The sequence below is a fragment of the Benincasa hispida genome, chromosome 1 (assembly GCF_009727055.1).
Source record: "Benincasa hispida cultivar B227 chromosome 1, ASM972705v1, whole genome shotgun sequence".
NCBI lineage: Eukaryota > Viridiplantae > Streptophyta > Magnoliopsida > Cucurbitales > Cucurbitaceae > Benincasa > Benincasa hispida.
This window is the reverse complement of record NC_052349.1, coordinates 56,060,043-56,083,179: the sequence shown is the minus strand read 5'-3', so window position 1 is coordinate 56,083,179 and position 23,137 is coordinate 56,060,043. Positions and strand designations below refer to the sequence as shown.

Below are 23,137 nucleotides of genomic sequence, written 5' to 3'. Positions count from 1 at the left end.
ATTTTTTTAAAAAAATTTTTTAAAACTTTTATTTCTTTATTTCTTTTTTGGGCAATAAACAACAATTAACCCATTATATTTCTGGTAAAAATATGGTTAAATAAAACGAGAAACTTAAGCGAAATCAAAACTTTTGATTCTAGCTAATTTTTCTCTGTGAATTTTATCATCGTCTTCTTATTTTTCTTCTTCCTCCTATTGTTGCTCTATATTTTTATTATGTGATGATTTTTTTTAATTAAATCTCCACAATCATTGTAACAACCAATAGAATGTCACCACATTTCTTCAAAAGTTCACTTTCATTTCCCTCTAAATTTGGAGGATCATCAGAGAACAATTCTTTATTTTTCACTATTTTTTGTTGGAAAATGTTCCAAGAAAAAAATTTCATTTTATGGTTTTTTTTCATTGTAAGTTACATACTTTTGGTCTAAATATTATTAACACTCATTTGATATGTGAATTCATTACGTATAAATATACCACTTGATGTATACAAAATAATATTTTTTGTATAATTAACCACTCAACATACTTTAACAATCATCAGTATTATAGTAGTAAAAAAAGTGGTTGTCGAAGTTGATTATTGAAGATGATTTTTGTTGGAGTTTATAGTCAGAGGTGGCTGTTGGAGCCTGAAGTTGGTCACATGAAAGTGTATTAAAGTTGGTTGTCGAAGTTTGTCATTGAAGGTAGTTTTCGAATTTCAGAGTTGGTTGGGCGAAAGTGGTCTTCAAAGTTGATCATCGAAGATGATTTTCGTTGGAGATTGTAGTCAGAGGTAACTGTCGAAGTCCAAGATTAGCCGCATGAAGGTGGTTTTAGAGTTGATTGCCGGAGTTTCATTATCGAAGGTGGTTGTCGAAGCCTCGAGTTGATTGTTGGAGTTGCTCGCTCAAAGGTGATCAACGAAGATGATTTTTATCGAAGTTTGTAGTCAGAGGTGGTTGTTAGAACCTACGAAGGTGGTTTTCAGAGTTTGTTATTGGAGCCAATTTTTCATCAGAGTTGGTAGCACGAAGGTGGTCGTCGAAGTTGGGTCACCGGAGGTGGTTGTCGGAGGCCATAATTGGTTGTCAGAGTTGGTTGCGTGAAGGTTGTTGGAGCTCGGAGTTGGTCGTCGGAGCTGTCAACGAAGGTGGTTGTCGGAGTCCAGATTTCATAGTTGGAATTGTCATTGGAGGTAGTTGTCGTAGTCCAGAGTTAGTCACCGAAGTTGTCATTAAATGTGGTTGTCAGATCTTGGAGTTGGTTCTTAGAGTGTGACATGGGAAGAAAGGAGAGTTAGGGTGAGCTGGTAAAATATACTAACTCAACTCCACCAACATTTAAAGTTGGTGGATCAAACAATGAGTTAGTATATTATACCAACTCAATTTAACTCATGTTGGTGAGCCAAACACCCCCTGATGAGAAGGAACATAACGAAAAAATAGGGAATGAAATGGGAGAAACCAATTCTTTTTTGTTTCCTGAAATTTCTAACAATTTTGCGAACGGTCTTTAAATTTTGGGATTAATGAACCATAAACATTATCAAACAAATCCATTTCTTAAAAAATGAGAAACAGAAACATAAACAAGAAACAGTAAACAGAAATACTATCAAACGGACCCTATATATGTGTAAACATTATTCTCCAGTATAATTCTCTTTCTTTTATATAACAAATAATACTATCGATGACTTTGTTTGATGTGAATGTATGTGAAAACTTTTGATGCTTAATTATTATTGATTTGGGTTCTAAATTTTAGGTTACGAAGATCAAAATTAAAAATGATTAAAAGCAAGAATGGAAATACAAAGAAAAGTCCGAAAACTCTCGGCGATATCATCGAGAGATAAACTAACTCCCAATGGGTCAATCCATCGTTGGGAGATTATTAAAGAAATTAAGGTTGCGAATCATACTCCTGAAGACACTGTACAGTGTAGGGAGAGTATGATGCCCGACGACCTGTTAATGTTGTTGAGCGATATTGACTCCCGACGACGTATATATCGTGTCGGGAGTTCATTGCAACATCTAATGGTATGGCTTCAGGCATTGGGAGTAAGTCTCCCGATGATATTTCCAGACTATTCTCTCGACCACTCATTGTGCATCATGAGATGATCTCCCGACATGTTTTTAGCTATTTTTCGATGATTTTAGGCATCGAAAAAAATACTATTTTCTTGTAGTATTAATAAATAATATAAAATAAACAAAAAATAGATTTAAGTTGAGTGCATATTTATGATATAACATTTTAAACAAATATTTAAAAATATAAATTATAAAAAAAAATTATACAATTTTATTTTTAGTTTTTAATTTATAACGTGTGCAGTTAGTCATTATGGTTAAACATAACAAATTGATATTATTTACCAAACACTATAATCTAACTTTTCAAGTTTAAAGCTGAAATTTATTAAACACTAATTGATTTCACTAGTAAATACTAATTTATTTCACTTTACAACGGTTGATGACAAAATCCGGATAGGAAGACTTACATGACTTTCACATGCTTATGATATTTCTTTAGTTTTTTAAGGTTTAAATATTATTTTGGTCCATATATTTTTTATTTCAGTTTTTTTTTTGTGTAAAAATCTCTTAGTTCATTCTGGTCCCTATACTTTCAAATGTTCATCTTGGTCCCGTGTAGTTCGCGACTGTGCTTCCTGGGTAGAAAAGCTCCGGTACGCTAGGGGATAGGTTGATTTACCTGGTCAGATCACCCTATAATTTGAATTTTAATTCATTTTGGCCCCTATACCTTCAATTTTGATTTCTTTTAGTCTATATACTTTCTAAATGTTCATTTTGGTCATTGTACTTTCAAAATGTGATCATTTTGGTCAATTTATTTTCAATTTTACTTGATTTTTAATGGATCAAAATGGTTACTTTTTTAAAGTTTAAGGACTAAAACAAATCCAAATCGAAAGTATGAGGACCAAAATGAACATTTTAAAACTACATGAACAAAAAACGAATCAAAGTTAAAATTATAAAGACTGGAATGAACATCTTAAAAATATAGGGACTAAAATGAATCAAAACTAAAAGTAGAGGGAGCAAAGTAGTATTTAAACGTTCTTTTAACTGTTTAAATGTTTTTGATGGTCGAAATGTAAATGTGCTATAATATTTATGTAAAATAATAATGTATGAGGCTATCCATGTAATAGATAGTTTAGACGATTGTGATTCTGACTTATTTAGTTAGACTGATGTAGGAAGCCATTTTTCTTTCAATAACAGTTGAGTTTGGGCCCAATTCTTTTACTAGAGCCCAAAATAAAGCCCAACGTCATTCATCACTGCAAAAATCACAAACTTCTCTGTTGAGACTCACGGTGACCGTAGACTTCACCACCGCCGCCGCAGCCCTTCTCTTCATCCAAATTTTACCGCTGGCGTCCGCCAAATTCCCTGCGGTTTTTTAGTTTGTTTGGGTTCGTTCTAACAGAGGTGCACCGGCAAAACCATTGGATTAACCTGCATGGCTACCGCTCGTGCTCTTCCGAAGCCCCCTTCCTTGCTGCCGTCTCTGCAGCCCACCATTGGCTTTGTCAGTCCTGTTTCTTCCCAAACGTCGTCGTCATTGCCCTATCGTTTTCGGCGACACCGTTCAATTGTCACTTCCTCATCGGCGGCCACTGCCACTCCCGTTGCCGCGTCGTTGAAAGTTTGTGTTCTGCTTCTCTAAACTTACTTGTTTCCCCATTTTTTTCCTGGCTGCAATTCTTCTGTTTGAATATTTACTCTGTATATTACTGTTGTTGGGTCAGGAGACTTTGGGGTCTGTTCGAAAGACTTGGAGTGATTTAACGAGCATGAATTATTGGGTTGTTCGTGATTACTATCGTCTTGTCGACTCCGTTAATGATTTTGAGCCGCAAATGCAGAGCCTCACCGATGAGCAGGTTCATTGAATTAACTTGTCATCTCTTAGCTGTAGTTGCTTTTGATGTCCGTTGAACTCTACGCCCAAATACGAAATTTAATGAAGTTTAAACTATCCAGCTCACTGCAAAGACTTCGGAGTTCCGGAGAAGGCTTAGACAGGGAGAGACTTTGGCAGACATTGAAGCTGGTTGATGCATTCTATAGTCATCTATCTGAATTTTGAAGCTTATAATCTAATTTCACTTGTTTGTGACAATTATTACTTATTCTTCTACTTTTAATGCTTATAGAGGCATTTGCTGTGGTCCGTGAAGCTGCGAAAAGAAAGCTTAGAATGCGCCACTTTGATGTACAGGTATCTGTTCCTTTCCGCTCTCATCATCTCTAGTTCACGTAATTTGGTGGTAGAATTATTTTTCTTCCGCTTGAAATAGTGGTGGTTATTATGGTAATCAGGGTGGGTTTGTTTATATTTACTATAGATTATTGGTGGAGCAGTGCTGCATGATGGTTCAATAGCGGAAATGAAAACTGGTGAAGGAAAAACGTTGGTTTCTACGTTGGCAGCATATCTCAACGCCCTGACGGGCGAAGGTGTTCATGGTAGGACTTCAAATTGTACTTTTGCGTGTGAATATGGTCATGGCTTGTAGCAAATGAATTGAAGTCAACTTGTAGTGGTCGGATATGATATTCTGTCAACAAATGTTATTTAAGAAATGGAGGAAAAGGGAAAGAGAAGGTTAGTGGTCAAATTGCACATATCTAAATCATAAGATTGTTACTCGTACAGTCGTACTACCCATTATTTCGGAGCAAATCATGTTTGTTGAGACAAAGCATGATCTTATAGCCCTCACTTGGTGAACACCCTACCTCTTTAGCTCTCACTTGGCATAAATTGTCTCCCATTTTGTAATTATAGTGTAAAGATCTTATGGCCCTATGGAAAAGCCTTTTTGTCATTTCCTTGGAATTGAGACTCTTCTTGTAATTTCCTCCACATTCGATGAAAATTGTTCCCCCCCCCCCCCCCCCCTCCCCCCCAAAAAAAAAAAAAAGAAAGGGTTGTCTGAGGCAAACCTAATAGTGAAGAACATGATTAATGCACTTACCAACCTCCCTAGACCCGCTTACTTGATACTTGGTGGCCTTTGTTTGTAGATGATGGGGAAACTAAAGAGCCTAAGATAGCAGGAGAACACTCTTAAGAACATATAGGATGAATTACAATAACTTAGATCAAATTCTAGTAAACATGGAAGCATTTCAATTTGTGTTACCAGACATTTAGAGCATAAATTGTGCCAACACTTTGTGTTAAAAGTACCTGTACGAAGTTACTTCTTTTATTCATTCCTAGCCTGTATGGCTCACAGGGTTGGTTTTGTTGTAACTTACAAGTGGCTTGCCCTCAGAATTTGAAAGGAAGTGTATGTGTGTGTGTTTTTTTGGTCAAACTCTAATAATACCTCATTTTTTCTAGTTGTAACTGTGAATGACTATCTGGCTCAACGTGATGCTGAATGGATGGGTCGCGTTCATCGCTTTTTAGGTTTATCAGTGGGTTTGATACAGGTGATTAGCAGTTTTTATTTTATTTTATTATTTTTTTTTGGGGGTCTGTTATTTATGTGGTGGCCTTTACAAGTTATTTTGTAATTTTGTTAAAAGGTAGGACCTAAATTACTGATTTGATATTTGAAATACATGCACCATGTAGTTATATTATGTTTAATTCCATTCCCGTTCTTGATTGGTCTCCTAGAGTAGTATGGTTATATTGTGTGAGATGTTGAACCTTCTAACAATGGAAGTGGAGAAATATGTATTTTATCGCTTACTGTTTTTGCTCCATGCACTTTACTCTTCACCTCTCTTGTGCCTACCAACATTACAAGGGTAGGGACTTGGTCTTCCGAGGCATCAGCTATCTAGAGTGCTATTCTGTTCCATAGACATCTTCATGTTGAAGCTGTTGGATTTTGTAGGAGACAGACATTCCTTTTCTTCTTCTTCTTCTTCTTGTCAAAACTAAAGAAATCCATTTTATCTCTAGCATTTGGTGCTCACAACTCCTTCATACTTGTTGGGGATTAAAGTAGGGCATCATTGAGGAGCCTGCTAGATATTGTTATCGGCGAGAGAGAGGACAAAATCTTCGTCCTCAATCTCTAATGTTTCCATTATCAAAGTTTTTTGAGTGAAAATGCTGATTACACATTGGTGTTTTTCAAGTTTTCACTTCATTTTGAATTTTTGTATTTTTAATTGAATAAGCAGAGGGGGATGACGGCTGAAGAGAGGAGATCCAACTACAAATGTGATATCACTTACACAAATAACTCAGTAAGTATTATCATAATTAGTGTCCTTGTGGGCTTTTGTTACAAAACCCTTTTTAATTATCTGTTAGGTCTTATTTCTCTTTATTGGATGCCTTTATTTGTTGTTTGCCCCCCCCCCCCTCTTTGTGGGCTCTCTTTTTGCATGCCTTTGTATTCTTTCGTTTCTTTTTAACAAAGACTCAGTTATTCATAAGAAAGAAAGTATTATCTTAATTAGTTGACTGCTTAGTTGATAATACTGAGGCTCAAAACCGCTGGTTGATGGTAGTGCTCTTTGCCTCTTCTATTAATCTAAATGTTTATAACTAGTGGATGAATTGACATCCTTTATCCAACACCCGTATAGTCCAAGGAAACATTCTCTGTTTTTCCCCTTCCCTATGTATACAAATCTGGGGGATTTTTTTTGACATAGCACAAATCTGGGTCGTTTTAAGGAACTTGGCTTTGATTATCTACGAGACAATCTAGCTGGAAATGATGGACAGCTTGTGATGAGATGGTATGTTATGACACAACATGAAATTAGTCACCATGGCTTTGTTGAACTTCCAGTGACATTTTATGTTGATGACAGGCCAAAACCATTCCATTTTGCTATAGTTGATGAAGTTGACTCAGTTCTAATTGATGAAGGAAGAAATCCTTTATTAATAAGCGGTGAGGTAAATCTATTTTTATCCTTCTGCATTTTCTTTGTTATTTATTTGGAAGTTCAGTATCTTAATGGTGCATATGGAAACCTTGTTAATTAGTAGTGCAATTATATTACATGTGGAATCTTGTGGGATTGCGGTTCTTTTCTTCTTCGTATTTTTCTTTTTTTAAAGGTAGAAGGCTGAGGAGATCTCTAATCACTCTGGTTGGTATGCATAAAAAATGGAGGATAATTACAATATTTTAAGAAAAATATCTCCACCAGAAAGTGTAGAATTTTCGTATCTCAAAGGCCAACAGTTTTATCTTTATCCTTCCTCTAAATATGATTGCTCCTTGTGGATCATGTGTCCCAGTCCCACATCAAAATTCTGGTGACCATCTCTTGCAATTAGAGTTTTAGCTCCCTTTTGATGGTTGGTCATTATAAAGATCCTCAACCATCTTAGCACATTACGGGGGAAACAACCTTGGATTCCGAGGGAACTGAGAGTAGAGCACCATCACTGATAAGAAAAGTTACTATACAGTAAAAGGTGGTTAAAATTATTGTAGTTTCTTTGCTTAGTGAGGACAAAGCCAATGGATAGATGATAGGAAGATTCTTCTGGGTTTTAAATGGTATTTGATACTCCCCAACGACGTAGACCAGATGAGAGAAATGCCACTGGTTTTGTCTACAGATTGGTGTGTATGGCTCAAGTCTGCAATTGTGATCATACATTCCTATTTATTTTGATGACTAAGTTCATTTGGGGAAAAGCCACCCCTCTGTATCTTTAATTGGAACTTGCTTTGATCTGAGAAGGATTTCAATTGCTCTCTCATTGAGCAATTGCATACATACAAAACTAAAGGAAAACTCTCTTCGGCCTTTGGTTAAACTGTAAGTTTACTACTATCTGAGAAGGATTTTCAATTGCTTTCTCTCATTGGCTTGGGTGAATTCTGAATCTATCATTTTTTTGGGTTTCTCTTCCTATATTGGAAGCAGTGGTTTCCATAATTTTTTTGTTATTTTCTTTCTTAGGCTAGCAAAGATGCTGGTCGATATCCAGTTGCAGCGAAGGTAGCGGAGCTGCTTGTGAAGGGAGTTGTGAGTTGATCACTTTATTTTGTTTCTCCTTTTGTACTCTAAGAATCTGAGTGTCTTTGGCTTTTTAATTGGTTGCTAACAAGAGCTGCACATACTCAAGTGTTGTTTCTACTCTGTGAATTGTATATTTTGGTATCTCAGCACTATAACGTGGAATTGAAAGACAATTCCGTGGAGTTGACTGAAGAAGGAATTGAAATGGCAGAGATTGCTCTTGAAACCAATGATTTATGGGATGAGAACGATCCATGGGCTAGGTACTTGTGCAATCTTTTATTTTGGGTTTTATTTTGTAAATATCGTTTAGTTTTGGTCTTGAACCTTCACCATGAGAACATCTCTTTTGTATTTTTAGTTCTTTTTTTATTAGTTTTTAAAAAGTTTTATATGCTTTTAATTTTTATTTTACCTTTTTTTTTGGAGTAGCAAATAACATTCTCATTGTAGGATGGTATTCCCATGTATATTGAAAGCTGAATCTGTCTGCATTTAAACTTTGGCACGTACAGATTTGTGATGAATGCACTTAAGGCTAAAGAATTTTATCGACGTGATGTCCAGTATATAGTTAGGAATGGAAAAGCTCTGATAATAAATGAGGTAAACTTATATATTATTCTTACTATTCTACTACCACCATTATTGTTTATCTTTGTGTTGGTGTTGGGTTATTCTACGTTCTATATTATGTTCATTAAAAAATTATGTGGTGGCTTGCGCTGAGATATGCTGAGATAGATAGATATTTATGTTTGTTATTAGAAAAATGTTTTCGATTTTTTTTTGATGAGAAACATATGAATAATTTCATTGATGGGATGAAATTACAAAAAGGCACAACCCGTGAGAGAGATTACATAATACTATGCCATTGTGTAACAAGAGAAGTAAGATTGTAATCACAAAAGTATAGGATGAATTTACACCAAGTGAAGGATGTATACAGTAGATGATCAAAGAAGTGGGTGAAATCAGATTTCTTATCTTCAAAAGTACAATGATTTCGCTCGTTCCATATGAGCCAAAAGAAGGCCTTGATGATGAAGCACCAGAATATCTCTTTTTTGTTTTTAAATGGGTGGTCAATAAGGAGCATACTCAGAAGAGTGATAGGATCGTTTGGGAAGTCCATGTGGTAGTTTAAGCATGTGAGAATCTTCTTCCAAAAGGATTGGGCATATTCGCAGAAAACTAGAAGGTGACTATTATGGCATAAGACGCACCAACTAGGAGCCGAAATCAGCCAAGGGGCCTGTTGCAGATTGATGCCTCTATGACTTGCTTCCTAAAGGAAGAATCAAACTTTCTTGGGAATTGGGCCTTCCAAATATGCTTGTATAGGGCAGCATTATTGTCCTTACTGCTTCGAGCAAGATGAAGGATCATTGATTTCATTGTAAATTTACCGGATTTCTCCAATATCCATCTCCATGTGTCATTATTCGAGGGGTTGTGATGTGCCTAAGGTGAGGACGAAACTTTAATGTAAAAAATGCTTCAAAGTTGTATTAAATGTGAGGGGGGAGTTTAGTTTAAATACTAAACTCCTTTTACAGCCTAAACTAAAAGTTGCCAATGATAACTTAAATTCAAAAACCAAGCTTACACCCAAGATTTGCAAGAAACAAGATTACAAACAAATGTTCTGAAAACTAAAATAAAACCGAAAGAACCAACACAAACCTAACACAAACTAAAACAAGATTAGGCTGAAAGTTTGAGCTGATCTGGTGGGAAGTACTCGGCTAAATCAGCCACATTGAAGATGGGGCTGATATGAAGATCTACTGGAATTTCAATTTTGTAAGCATTATCCCCGTATTTCTTTAGGATTTGCAATGGACCTAGCTTCCTCTGTTTAAGTTTGTTGTAAGTGCCAACAGGGAACCGACTCTTTTTAAGATGGACCATTACTAAGTCTCCTTCCTTGAATTCTTTAGGTCTTCTATGCTTGTCAGCTGCTGTCTTGTAATTGGCATTCATCTTTTCCAAGTGTTTTGTGACTTCTTTATGTAAATCAGCAACTCTTTCAGCCATAGCTTCAGCTTCCATGTTAAGATCAATAGAAGATGGTAGGTTAGTAAGGTCCACAGTTAATCTAGGGAATTTAATATATATATTTTTTTTAAAAGGAAACAAGTCTCATTATTCATTAAGAAAATAAAATGAGGTGAATGCTTAGAATACATGGGTACAAAAAGGATCAGTAGGTGCACCAGGACATCTCAACTAGGTTGACACTCCCTTAGCACCCTCATCACTTTCGAATGCTAGTAGCAAATGAAAATACACGGTTTCATAACATTACATTGAGAGACAATCTGCAAATGGGGACAAAATAAGAACTAGACGACCTGAAAGTCCTTTGGAAGGGAGGCTTCAAAATGCCAGAGAAAGAAAGGCATGCCAATTCAAGCTGATTTCCTGGCTAGAGTACTCTACGAAGGTGCTTGTGAGAGAGCACCAAAAGTGAGGCTTTAAGCTTGGCTGCTTCAAACCTTGTATTAGATCATGAAGAATTTAATATTCCTTTGGATTCATTCGATAATGGGGGAGATGGGGAAGGGAGCTATCTGGTATTAGATCAATCTTGTGTTGGATATTCCTTAAGGGAGGCAAAGTAGTGGGAGGATTGATAATTTTTAGGGAATTCAGCTAATAGTTGAGTTATAGTGGCTGGAAAAGCTTCTTCATTAGAAATATCACAAGTTCCTTTAACTACAAAGGCTATAAGAGGAACTTGTTTCTTAGGTACAAACTAGGGATGAGCAAAGCAATCTGAAAAATTGAGCCGAACGGCCGAAACCGGCCAAACCGAAGGTGGGCGGGTGGTTTTGAAGGAGAGGTGGTCGGTTTTGTTTTCTGAAAAACCGTCCATAGATGGGATGAGGGTGGAAAGAAGGATCAAACATACAGTCACATCATGTTCAAAGCTCAAAACCATGGGTAGAAGGGCTCTCTCAAAAACCACTTAGAATTTATAAAATAATATTTTTTTATTCTATCTCTTCTCTCCTTTCCTAACTCCCAAGGATCATCTCATCATCATCTTTTTCTCTCTCTGCTTTCCCCTCCCTCTTATGAAACCCTCCCCCTTCTCTATCCCTTCATTTTCTTCTTCTCATTTTCTTTCTTTCCCATCTCTCTCACGAAACCCTTTGCTCTCTCTCCATTTCTTCTCCATTTTGTTTCTACTTAAATCTTTATTATTTTGTTTTCTGGTTTTCCCTTTCTTATTTTCTTCACCACTTCTCTCTCTCTCACTTTTTTTTGTCAAATCAACAACACTTACTGTCCGCCTGTGTTCTCGACCAATCGGTAGCTTCAGTCATCCCAAAACTGACGAGATTTGATCGATTGAAACCGATTGTCAGCGCGACCGCTGGTTTTGCCCCAAAACCAACGTTGACCGATCGATGATCACCTCCCGTACAAACTCTTGACCATGTGTAATTGTAATAAGTGAGTTTGTAAAATTTGATAGCTTGGCTTTTTTTTTTCCTTTGTTTTCCCTAAGACAGCAAAACCACGCTCTTTCCCCAGTACAAATTCAATTATATTGATCCTACATTTATGAATGGCTTGATTATCATACTGCCGAGGCCTACCTAGAAGGATATGGTAAGCATCCATTTCAAGAACACCATATAGTATTTAGCTAAGAAACACAGATACAGATACATGATACGATACGATACGACAATACGTTAATTTCTAAAAAACTAAGATACAGATACGTTGAAGATACGTGTGTATATATATATATATATATATATAATGTCTAATTAATTGCTATAATACTTATTTTAAGTTAGAATAAAATAGATTCAAGAAGAGAGTGAAAATTTGAAAAAAATTTGTAGACGGTAGGAAAGAAGTAGAAGATGAAGAATGAAGTTCAGGATGAAGGGGGTGTGAATCATGATTTAAATAGTGAGAGAGAAGGGAATAATGAAGATTTAATTATGTTTCAGGTTTTTTTAAAATTTTTTTATGTTTTATCATTTTCAATTTATTTTGTTTCGGATTGCTCAATTTAAGTGGACTTTTATGTTTGGAAGTGATTTTAAAATGGTTGAAATCACTTTTGTCATTTTCAAAATCTGTGAAATATGTTTAATTCTTCAAAACTAATTTTGATGATATGAAAATTGCATTTAAAAGTGTAAAATTGAAAACTAAATTAATTTTGAGTAATTAAAAATGTGTTTTCGAGTGATTTTAAAAATGAAAAAAGTGATTTTTGATGATTTTAAAATCACTCCTAAACATGCACTAAAATAAAATAGGTTGTGGGTTGGCCTTTTTAAATGGTTGGGCTTAAATTTGAAAAAAAAAATTGACCCACGTATCTTCTTCACGTATCTGGAAAGCAGATATGCGTATCTGAAAATTAAAAATAAAAATAAAAAAATCAGATACTTCAAATCAAGTATCGGATACGTATCTACCACGTATTTGGACATATCCGTATCTGATACCGATTCTCTGTACAATTAGAAGTATCTGTGTTTCCTAGGTATTTAGTCTTTGTTATGGTTCCCGATGGAGAGGGGAATCGTGCAAATTTCATTAACTAAGGTCTCCCTCCCTCTTGTCATCCATCTAACTTTTTATCCAACTAACCTTGTAGGGATGAGGGTGTGGTTCTGTTTTGAGAATGAAGTGTAGTGATTAATTTTTTAGAAACTATATTTTCGCTACCCCCACTATGTATAATTACCTGACAAATCTTACTGTTAATTGTGCATCCAATTTGCTAGATTTGTTTGGAATTACTTTTTTTTTAAAAAAATTAATTTATTTAAAAAAAACAGAAACAAGGCTTTTCATTGATAATTGATAAAATGAAAAGAGGCTATTGTTGAAAATACAAAGAAATATAATAATTCAATGAAACTTAGAAACGGGGATCAACAGATGCACCAAGATATCTCAACTAGGTTGACCCATCTATAGCATCCTCATCATGTCCTAACAAGTTACAAAATGATTTGGCATCTTACTTACACTGATGAAATAAAAGCATTCCAATTTAGACATATATCTTGAATGGAATAACCAATAAAAAATTTGGACTGAGCACACCAAGAGGATGCTAGAAGATGAGCTGGACCAAAACGATCAGACCATTCGATGGACTTGTCTTGGAAGACTATCTGATTCCGCTCAAACCATATTTTTGATAGCAAAGCTTTGACTGCATTTGACCATAGTAACTATGGCTTGGAAGATATAAGGGGCCACTAAATATCTGAGAGATATTATCATGAACTGGATTTCCAAAAACCCAATGTAGATTAAAGAAAGAAAATAGTTTCCACCAACATTTGCTTGAGAACGAACAATCAAATAACAAGTATTGTAAATCTTCACCATTTGCTAAACAGAGAGAGCACATTGAAGGAGATAAATAGTGGGATTGAAGCTTGTGTTGCAAAGTGTCCGAGCAGTTCATGGAGCCGAAAATTGATACATAAATCAGAATATTAATTCTTCTGGGGCTTTTAGATTTCCAAAGAGCTTGAAAAAGCTCTTTATCAAGAGGGGATGTGGCAATCAAATGCTTGGACAAGAATACTTTCCAGAAGAGTCCAAGGACCAAAGTCTAGAATCAGGAGCTCGTGATGGTCTTTTACCCTCTAGAGTTGGGAGATTTGAAATTACTTCTTACAGATTTTTGAGTTCTACTAGCTCGACACGGATATTAGTGACATGGTTAGGGAGTTCCTCCATCTGCCCTTTCTCCAAAATAGAATGTTTAGAAGGTTGGAGAAGTAATCCTAGTGATGTTTGGTCTCTTTTTAGATTTTATGTTCCCCTTTGGGTTTCAATTTCAAAGATCTTTTATAGCTATTCCTTAGGTACTATCTTGTATAGTTGGAGCCCCTTTTTTTAGTTGGGCTTCCTTTTGTGGGCTTGGTTTTTGGTTTGCCCTTGTATTCTTTCATTTCTTGTTCAATAAAAGGGGTTATTATATATAGAAAAAAGAAAAAATTTTATTTTCTAAATTGCCATGCCTTTCTTGTCTCTCCCATACGATATTTGCTGCATTCTCTTGGAACTTTCTAGGGTGAACCTATGGATGACCACATCTAGCATTGTGTATAATTTCTGCAGCTGACAGGCAGAGTGGAAGAAAAAAGAAGATGGTCTGAGGGAATACATCAGGCAGTAGAGGCCAAAGAAGGCCTGAAGATTCAGGTATTTTAGTTTTTATCATTTTTAGTATACATTCTTAGAAAGGCAAGAAGACATCTAGTATTGGTTTAGTCTAATTTTGTGTACTTTTTTCAGGCTGATTCAGTTATAGTGGCGCAAATCACGTATCAGTCGCTATTCAAGCTCTATCCAAAGTTATCAGGGATGACTGGAACTGCAAAAACAGAGGTGGGCACAAATGTAGATGAATCGAATTTCATATGTTCTTATTTAGTCATTTTGGCGATAAAGACTGTTATTTTAATTATCATGTAATATTCTGATATATATCATTTCAGGAGAAGGAGTTCTTGAAAATGTTTCAGACACCTGTAATTGAAGTGCCGACAAACTTGCCAAACATACGTAAAGACTTACCTATCCAAGCTTTTGCTGTAAGGCTTCAATACTTTTCAACACTCTTTAACCTTCTCATATAGTTCAATTTTTCAAGTTGATCTTCTCTGATCTCTCTTTTTGTTAAGACTGCTAGAGGAAAATGGGAATATGTTCGCCAAGAAGTTGAATACATGTTCAGACAAGGTCGTCCTGTTTTAGTTGGAACCACCAGGTATTTTCTACTCATCCTTTTATTCTGGCCAATGTGTCATGTGAATTTTGGCCCTAATTGAATCACACTTATATGTTTTTCAAATAAAGTCCCCTCATCTTTACATTAGGATTTTCATTTACTAACAGCGTGGTTGATTTGATGTCCTTCCTGGTAGTCTATAGTGCTACAAAGGCCACCTGTTGATGATCTCTGGCATTATAAAATCAATAATAAAGCTAGTACATAGAATGTCATATAAAAAATGATAAAGCAAGTACATGGAGCTACCTTAGGTTGTATTTCAAGGGCTAGGGAGTGAACCCAGGTGCCCAGACCCTTTACTTTCTTGATAAAAAATGGCACGGCCTTGATGATCATGTTTAGAAATTTTGTTTGTGTGTCAGGTCCAGTCCTAGAAAAATGCAAGAAAGACCTTATATTCTCAAAAAGAAGGGACAGGGAGTAGAGAATTAATGAAACTTTTCACCTGACACTGTCAATGTTGATTATTTCTTTTATTGTGAAATTTTATATTGTACTTATCGTATTATATTTGCTGTATTTTATTCTTTCCTTATTTGTAATTATTTTATTCTTTCCTTATTTGTAATTATTTTATTCTTTCCTTATTTGTAATTGGGTATTTCTTCTATTTAAGAAACCCTTTCCTCCTAAGATTAATAAGAGAAAAAATAATGTTTTTTTAGCATGGTATTAGAGCAACAAAATTTTTGAAACCCTAAAACCCAAAAAAACCCTATTTTTTTCTTTTTGAAACCCTAGAAAAAACCCAGCCTTCTGTCATCGCAATTTCGCAGTCTGCCGTCCGACTGCCGTTTCCGCTGCCGACCGGTTGCCACTGTCCGTCAGCTATAATCTTCCTAGTTGCTGGTTCGTTTAAGCCTCTGTGTTGTTTTTTTTCCTAGATCTACTGATTTTATATTTTGGGTTTCCTTTTTTTCAACAATATGTCGGTCACTAAGGTATCCATCACTCGAGTTTGCGACAATCATGTCCATTCAACTGGTCCCACTGTCTAAATAACTACCATTCGACTCAATGGGGGGATAATTTTCTTCGTTGGTTCCAAAGTGTTCGGATGTATATTCGTGGACAAGGGAAGATTGGTTACATCACAGGAGAACAAACCATTCCTAGTCCAGATGACCCTTCATTCGTCGGATGGGATGCTGAAAACTCCATGGTTATGACTTGGCTTGTCAATTCCATGGTCGAAGACATTGGTTGTAACTGTTACTCTACTGCCAAGGAATTATGGGATAGTATAACTTAGATGTATTCTGATTTGGGCAACCAGTCACAAGTATTTGAGTTGAACTTAAAATTGGGTGATATACGACAAGGAACTAGCTCCGTTACACAATACTTTCACTCATTAAAAAGGATTTGGCAAGACCTTGACCTCTTTGATACATATGAGTGGAAGTCTACAGAGGACCAAAAGCACTATAGGAAAACTGTTGAAGATGGTCGTATTTACAAATTCCTTGTCGGCCTCAATGTTGAGTTCGATGAAGTTAGAGGTAGAATACTTGGAAAAACTACTCTTCCAACTATTAATGATGTTTTTTCTGAAGTTTGCAGGGAAGAAAGCCGTAGGAATGTTATGATTTGCAAAAAAACCTATCGACTCAGTTGAATGCTCTGCGTTGGTGATTGAAAATACTGCAATGAAGGCTTCTAATCAATCCAATAAGCCACATGAAAAGCCTCGTGTCTAGTGCGACCATTGCAATAAACCTCGACATACACGTGAAACTTGTTGGAAACTTCATGGAAAACCTGCGAATTGGAAAAGTTCTAAGCAACATGCCTCTAATGCTAATGTTGTTGACTCCTGTTTAATAAAGAGCAAATTGATCCAATTCTGAAGCTACTATAGACCAATTCATCATCTAGTAATCCTAGTGTTTCCTTGGGACAATCAGGTACTTGTCCTCAAGCTCTCTCTTGCCTTAATTCATCTCCATGGATTATAGACTCTGGAGCTTTTGATCATATGACCAGTTCCTCTTGTTTATTTGAATCATATTCTCCTGTGTATTGCAATGAAAAAATTCGCATTGTTGATGGCAGTTTCACCTCTATTGCAGGAAAAGGAACTATTCTCTTGACTACAAAACTTATATTATGTTCTATCCTTCATGTTCCAAAATTAGCTTGTAACTTGTTGTCTGTTAGTAAACTCTCTAAGGATGCTAACTGTCATGTTATCTTTTGTGAAACTCATTGTATCTTTCAGGACCAGAAATCGGGGGGAACGATTGGACGTGCTAGGATGATTGATGCTCTCTATTACTTTGATGAAGTTTCTGCTAGTCATAAAAAAGTTCAGGGCTTGAGTAGTGTTTGTTCTCCTTCTGTTAAAAAAACTATCATGCTTTGGCATTGTAGATTAGGGCATCCAAATTTCTTTTATTTAAAGTATCTGTTTCTCAATTTATTTAAATGATTTGATTGTTCAGTTTTTCAACGTGAAAGTTGCATTTTTGCCAAACATCATCGATCCACCTATTTGCCTAAACTGTACAAGGCTTCATCACCTTTTTCCTTAATTCATACTGATGTTTGGGGTCCGTCTAAAGTCTTAACTCATAGTGGTAAGCGTTGGTTTGCTACCTTTATAGATGACCACACTCGTTTAACTTAGCTTTATTTGTTAACAAAAAAGTCAGAGGTAAAAGAGGTTTTTGTTCGGTTTTACAATATGATAGACTCAATTTCAAAGTAAAATTCGAATTCTTCATTCTGATAACGACACTAAATATTTCAATGAACAATTAACCAATTTTTTGCAAGAAAAGGGCATTTTTCATCAAGCTACGTGTCGTGACATGCCTCAGCAGAATGACATTGCTGAGCAAAAGAATAGGCACTTATTTGAAGTTGCTCGTGCCCTTATGTTCTCTATGAATGTTCCAAAATATTTGTGGGGTGATGCCGTTCTTACAGCTGCATATCTGATCGATCGAATGCTGTCTAAGGTTTTGAATTTTAAAACTCCTCTTAATCACTTCAATGAGTTTTTTCCTAATAATCGGCTACTTTCTGATTTACCAATTAAATTGTTTGGGTGTACTGCTTATGTCCATACTTCTCCTTTTTCTCGAACTAAGCTTGATCCTCGAGCCACTAAATGCATTTTTGTAGGCTATGTTTCTCATAAGAAAGCTTACAAATGTTTTAATCCTTTGATCCACAAGTATTTTGAGAGTATGAAGGTGTCTTTTTTGGAAAATCAACATTTTTTTTGCCCAAATTTTCTTTAGGGGGAGATATCTAACATTGAAGATAATTTTTGGGATACTTTATCTCTCCCAAACATCAGTGGTCTTGCAATTATGAGCTTTAGTTATTCGACACCAAGTATGGAGAGTTCTTCTTCAGGGGGAGAACACTACAAAATGACTCTACAAGTCGAAATCCTGAACTTCAAGTATATACTAGAAGAAATTTGACTCAAAGAGTCCGAGATCAGACAATTGACTTATCACAGGACCAATCAAATACTCTGATGAATGATCCTGAAGATCCAGGTATTAGACTCTACTCCTATTTCTCCTAGTTCTTCATCTCCTTCTAATCCTTTACCTGATGTCTCTGATCTTGATATTCTAATTGCCCATAGGAAAGGTACTCGTAAATGCACCAAATATCCCATTGAAAACTATCTTTCTTACATAGATTGTCCGACTGTCATAAAGCCTTCACATCCAAAATAACCAACCTATTTGTTCCAAGGAATATACAGGAAGCCTTAAATGATTTGAATTGGAAATTAGCAGTGATGGAAGAGTTCAATGCATTGAAACAAAATTGCACATGGGACATAGTCGAACTACCAAAAGGTAAGATGACGGTGGAATGCAAATGGGTGTTCACTGTAAAATGTAAAGCTGATGGTAGTATTGAAAGGTACAAGGCCAGATTGGTTGCCAAGGGGTTCACTCAGACCTATGACATTGATTATCAAGAAATATTTGCTTCAGTAACTAAAATTAATTCTATTAGAATCTTGTTGTCTGTGGCAGTTAATTTTGATTGGCCTTTTTATCAACTTGATGTGAAGAATGCCTTTCTCAATGGGGATCTTGAAGAAGAGGTTTTTATGGACTTGCCACCTGGTTTTGAGGTGGATCTCGGGATTAACAAAGTGTGCAAGTTAAAGAAATCATTATATGGGCTTAAACAATCTCCTAGAGCATGGTTTGAACGGTTTGGAAAGGTAGTCACAAGCTATGGATTCAGTCAAAGTCAAGCTGATCATACTATGTTCTATAAACATACTCATCTATTGAATTGAATTTCTCTCCGACAATGTCCATACGCATCTATTGTGATAACAAGTCAGCAATTTTCATTGCCCACAATCCAGTCCTTCATAATAGGACCAAACATATTGAAGTTGATAAACACTTCATAAAGGAAAAGATTGATGCAGGAATAATATGCATTCCTTTTCTCCCGACAGCAGAGCAAATTGCAGATGTGTTAACCAAAGGTCTTCCAAAGTGGCAATTCAACAAGTTGATTGACAAGCTGGCTATGAATGATATTTTCAAACTAGCTTGAGGGGGAGTGTTGATTATTTTCTTTATTGTGAAATTTTATATTGTACTTATTGTATTATATTTGCTGTATTTTATTCTTTCCTTATTTGTAATTGGGTATTTCTTCTATTTAAGAAACCATTTCCTCCTAAGATTAATAAGAGAAAAAATAATGTTTTTTTTAGTAGTCAATTATGAGAAAAATTGGTGCAGTCACATTGTTGAAGGAAGCTAAGTGTAGAAGTAGATGAATGAAGACTCCTTGGTGGAATGTCAAGGGCTTTGGGCTAAAAAGAAAGAAGAATTATTAAAACACTATAGTGTTTATTGATCTTGGCATAGTTTAACTTTTACTTCAAGAATCCCGGCTTAAGAAGGTGAATAAGAGTTTGGTTAAATTGATGGAGTTCTAGGAACATCAGATGGCTTACTATTTGTCCTATTGGTATTGCCGGGTGAACCGTAGTTTTCTAGAACGGGAGGTTCACCTTGGCGATCGATGGTTTCAATGGGACTATCTTGTTAACGATTGACTTGGTGCACAGTTTAGTTTATTGGATCTCTAATATTTATAGTCGAAGGAACACTTTTGGAGGGAAGTTTATGATTTCTGAGTGTTTGGTGTGTTCGTGAAGAATCTAATGTTAGATGGATGCGAGAAAATCTTCATATCGTCAATGTATCCAGAAACATGTGAAAGTTCAATCAACCATCTGTTGATTGCTTCAGTGGGACAATCTTATTGACAATTGACGTGGTGCACAATTCAGTTTGTTGGATCCTTGGTATCTATGGTCGAAGAAACAATATTGGGGGAAATTTATGATTTCTGAGTGTTTGGTGCATTGGTGAAGACTTTAATGATTATTTTGATGGGTGCGGGAAAATATCATGTCATTATGTAACTAAAAAGCATGAGAAAATTCAACCAACCATTCAAGACTTCTGGATGATAATCCTCTTTCTAATGGGACCTTTACTTGGTCCAACACGAGAGAACAACTTGTGTTTTCTCTTGTTGGTGGATTTGTTCTTTCAAATGATTGAAGTAGCTAGTAGGGTTCATTCCTTCCAGATTCTCACAAAGGGAAGGAATATTGTGAGTATTTCTCCATTCTTCTTTTAACATGATTTTTCACCTTGCCCAAGTGGTTATGTCTCCCTCATCCAGGCTTGAGGACTTGATTTAAGAGTGGTTGAAGAACATTGTTCTCTCTCTATCATGAACCTGGATTTTAGAAAGGAAAACAATGGCCTTATAAATGACGTATCCTGTGGGATAGGGTAGAGAAAGAGGTAAAAAGAATGAAGATTTTACATCTTACTTTTGATTATAGCCTTCTAATGCTTATTAATAGTTGGAGGGCCCTTCTTTATCAGTTCTGTCTTCTGTGGAAGGGGGGGTGGTTAACCTCTACCTTTGCCCTTAGGCTGTTCCTTTGGCTCTTTTGATGAATATGCTTCTCTGTTTCTTATTTAAAAAATTACTTTTGATTGTACCTGATTTATTTCGTACTTTTCGCTCAAAGAGAGTGTATCCTTCAATATACAACATTTTTGTTCATTATATCTATCATACTTCTGTTTGTTCAAGGTTTTGTTTCTTGTTGAAAAATATTTATAACAAGTTGTTTTTGATTTTTTAAGAATTGTTTTGAAGGTTATACTGTCCTCTTGTTTATAGGGGAGGGTTTTTAATTTACTTTTGGAGGCATTATGACTTATACGTATATCTACCCAAATGTTTTCTCATTTCTTGATGCAGCGTTGAGAATTCTGAATATTTGTCTGACTTACTGAAGGAACGAAAAATTCCCCACAATGTCTTGAATGCTCGGCCCAAGGTTAATGTCTTACTAACTAAAGCATATTGATCGGTTTGTCTAAATCCACTATTAAAACCTTTTTGCCTTCCTATTTCTTCCATTTACTCAGTATGCAGCTAGGGAAGCTGAAACTGTTGCACAAGCTGGAAGGAAACGTGCCATCACCATTTCAACAAATATGGCTGGAAGAGGCACTGACATAATTCTAGGAGGAAACCCCAAAGTAGGTATACAAGTGAAACCGGTTTTTATGTCAGTTTCAGATAACTGTTCATAATACAACCTTCTGTTTCTTATAAAAAAAACCAGTTTAGGAAACTATCTCCCTTTCTATGAAGACAAGTTGCTTTATTTTTAATTTAATTAATTATTTATTTTTTAAAAACTCGTCTAATACTTGAAGATGCTTGCGAAAGAAATTATAGAAGACAGCCTGCTTTCGTTTCTGACAAAAGAATCTCCTGATTATGAAATTGATGGCGAAGAAGTTTCAAGGAAGGTAGTTGATGATGGCTATTTGATTTTTATGAAGCTGCTGCCTGAATTACATATCTAATTTATCTTGTTTTATAGGTGTTGTCCAAGGTAAATGTTGGATCGTCGTCATTAGCTTTGCTAGCCAAGACAGCTTTAATGGGTTTGTCATCTCTTAAAATACTTAGTCTCAGGAATCATTTTAAATGATATGATTTTACATTTATTACAAGTGATACAAAGATACTGAACTCTTTTGCTTTGCATGTATTTCCCAGCTAAATATATATGCAAAAATGAAGGTAGAAACTGGACGTATAAAGAGGCAAAATCCATAATCTTAGAGTCGGTTGAAATGAGCCAATCTATGAATTTTAAAGAGTTAGAGAGGCTGGCTGATGAACAGATCGAGATATACCCTCTTGGCCCCACTGTAGCACTTGCCTATTTGTCAGTTTTAGAGGATTGTGAAGTGCACTGTTTGAAAGAAGGGGCTGAAGTAAAAAGTCTTGGAGGTCTTCACGTTATAGGAACATCTTTACATGAGTCCCGGAGAATTGATAATCAGGTTGGCTTTCCTTCTGAAATTTCATTTGTCTTAGCACAATGATTTTGGTGCAAAACCAGAAGTGAGATTCTATACCCAACATATGATTTGGTCCATGTGATTATGGTTTATAACTAATTTTGGACATGACTGTGTCTATTGGAGCTACTTTGTGTTGCTTTTTGGAGCTTTGTGGGGTATTTGGCTTCAGGGAAATAACAAAAGTTTTAGAGAGGAGGAAGCAGGTCCCCCAAGGAGATTTGGAATATCATTAGACTAAATACCTCGTCGTGGGCTTCTTTTATTAAGTTCCTTTTTTGTAATTATTAGCCAAGTCTTTTTCATATTCTCTTAGATTGGAGTCCTTCATAGTTAGTTGGACTCTCTTTGTTGGCTGTATTTGTAAGCCCTTGTATAGTATTTCATTTTTCTGGATGAAAGCTCAACTTGTTATATATAAAATAATGTTGTGCTGCATAAAACACAGGTGTTAGTACATTTTAACTGTGCAATTAAAACTAACAGAGTCATTCTATCACCTTTTTTATTGGCTGCCCTGCTTAAAGCTACTGGAATATGATCCTTTGGTTGGTTCTTGAACTCACGCCAATTATTCATGATTTTCTTATCTCAATCCTTCTGGAGTACACCTTTCAAAGGGGTCAAGAAGCTGATCTGGCATGCCATCAACAGGGCCTTTCTTTGGATTTTTTTGGTGTGAATGGAATTCTTGGGTTGAATGGAACCTCCATTTATCGAATTTTGGATAGTATTCTTCTAATAGGTTTTTATTGATGTAAATGGTCTCACACTTTGTAGTTACTCTCTTGCTACTCTAGTCTCAAATTGGAGATCCTTTATAACCACATTGAGTGGTTGGAAGTTTTCTTCTTTGATTTGTAATTTTCATTCATGAATTAAATAATGATTCTGCTCCCCCCCCCCCCCCC

The 23,137-nt window shown here is 35.8% G+C and overlaps 1 protein-coding gene across 3 annotated transcripts in view; it reads left to right on the top strand.

The window, feature by feature from the left end:
• Positions 1-3,330: 3,330 nt before the first annotated feature.
• The window catches only part of LOC120073471 (protein translocase subunit SECA2, chloroplastic), a 25,257-nt gene continuing 5,450 nt past the window's right edge, over positions 3,331-23,137 (top strand). For 2 of the 3 annotated variants that reach the window (XR_005480759.1, XM_039026317.1), the window contains exons 1-21: positions 3,332-3,693; positions 3,797-3,931; positions 4,032-4,101; positions 4,205-4,269; positions 4,397-4,517; positions 5,401-5,492; positions 6,198-6,263; positions 6,700-6,764; positions 6,840-6,927; positions 7,950-8,015; positions 8,157-8,272; positions 8,525-8,615; positions 14,136-14,219; positions 14,313-14,405; positions 14,516-14,611; positions 14,702-14,787; positions 21,106-21,184; positions 21,276-21,389; positions 21,570-21,665; positions 21,740-21,803; positions 21,919-22,208. Coding sequence is in view for 2 of the 3 variants with exons in the window: in XM_039026317.1 (XP_038882245.1) it covers positions 3,508-3,693; positions 3,797-3,931; positions 4,032-4,101; positions 4,205-4,269; positions 4,397-4,517; positions 5,401-5,492; positions 6,198-6,263; positions 6,700-6,764; positions 6,840-6,927; positions 7,950-8,015; positions 8,157-8,272; positions 8,525-8,615; positions 14,136-14,219; positions 14,313-14,405; positions 14,516-14,611; positions 14,702-14,787; positions 21,106-21,184; positions 21,276-21,389; positions 21,570-21,665; positions 21,740-21,803; positions 21,919-22,208 (2,163 nt within the window). In the remaining variant the exon portion in view is untranslated. Of the gene's footprint in view, positions 3,694-3,796; positions 3,932-4,031; positions 4,102-4,204; positions 4,270-4,396; positions 4,518-5,400; positions 5,493-6,197; positions 6,264-6,699; positions 6,765-6,839; positions 6,928-7,949; positions 8,016-8,156; positions 8,273-8,524; positions 8,616-14,135; positions 14,220-14,312; positions 14,406-14,515; positions 14,612-14,701; positions 14,788-21,105; positions 21,185-21,275; positions 21,390-21,569; positions 21,666-21,739; positions 21,804-21,918; positions 22,209-23,137 lie in introns of all 3 variants that reach the window. The other variant, XM_039026323.1, reaches the window with a different exon arrangement.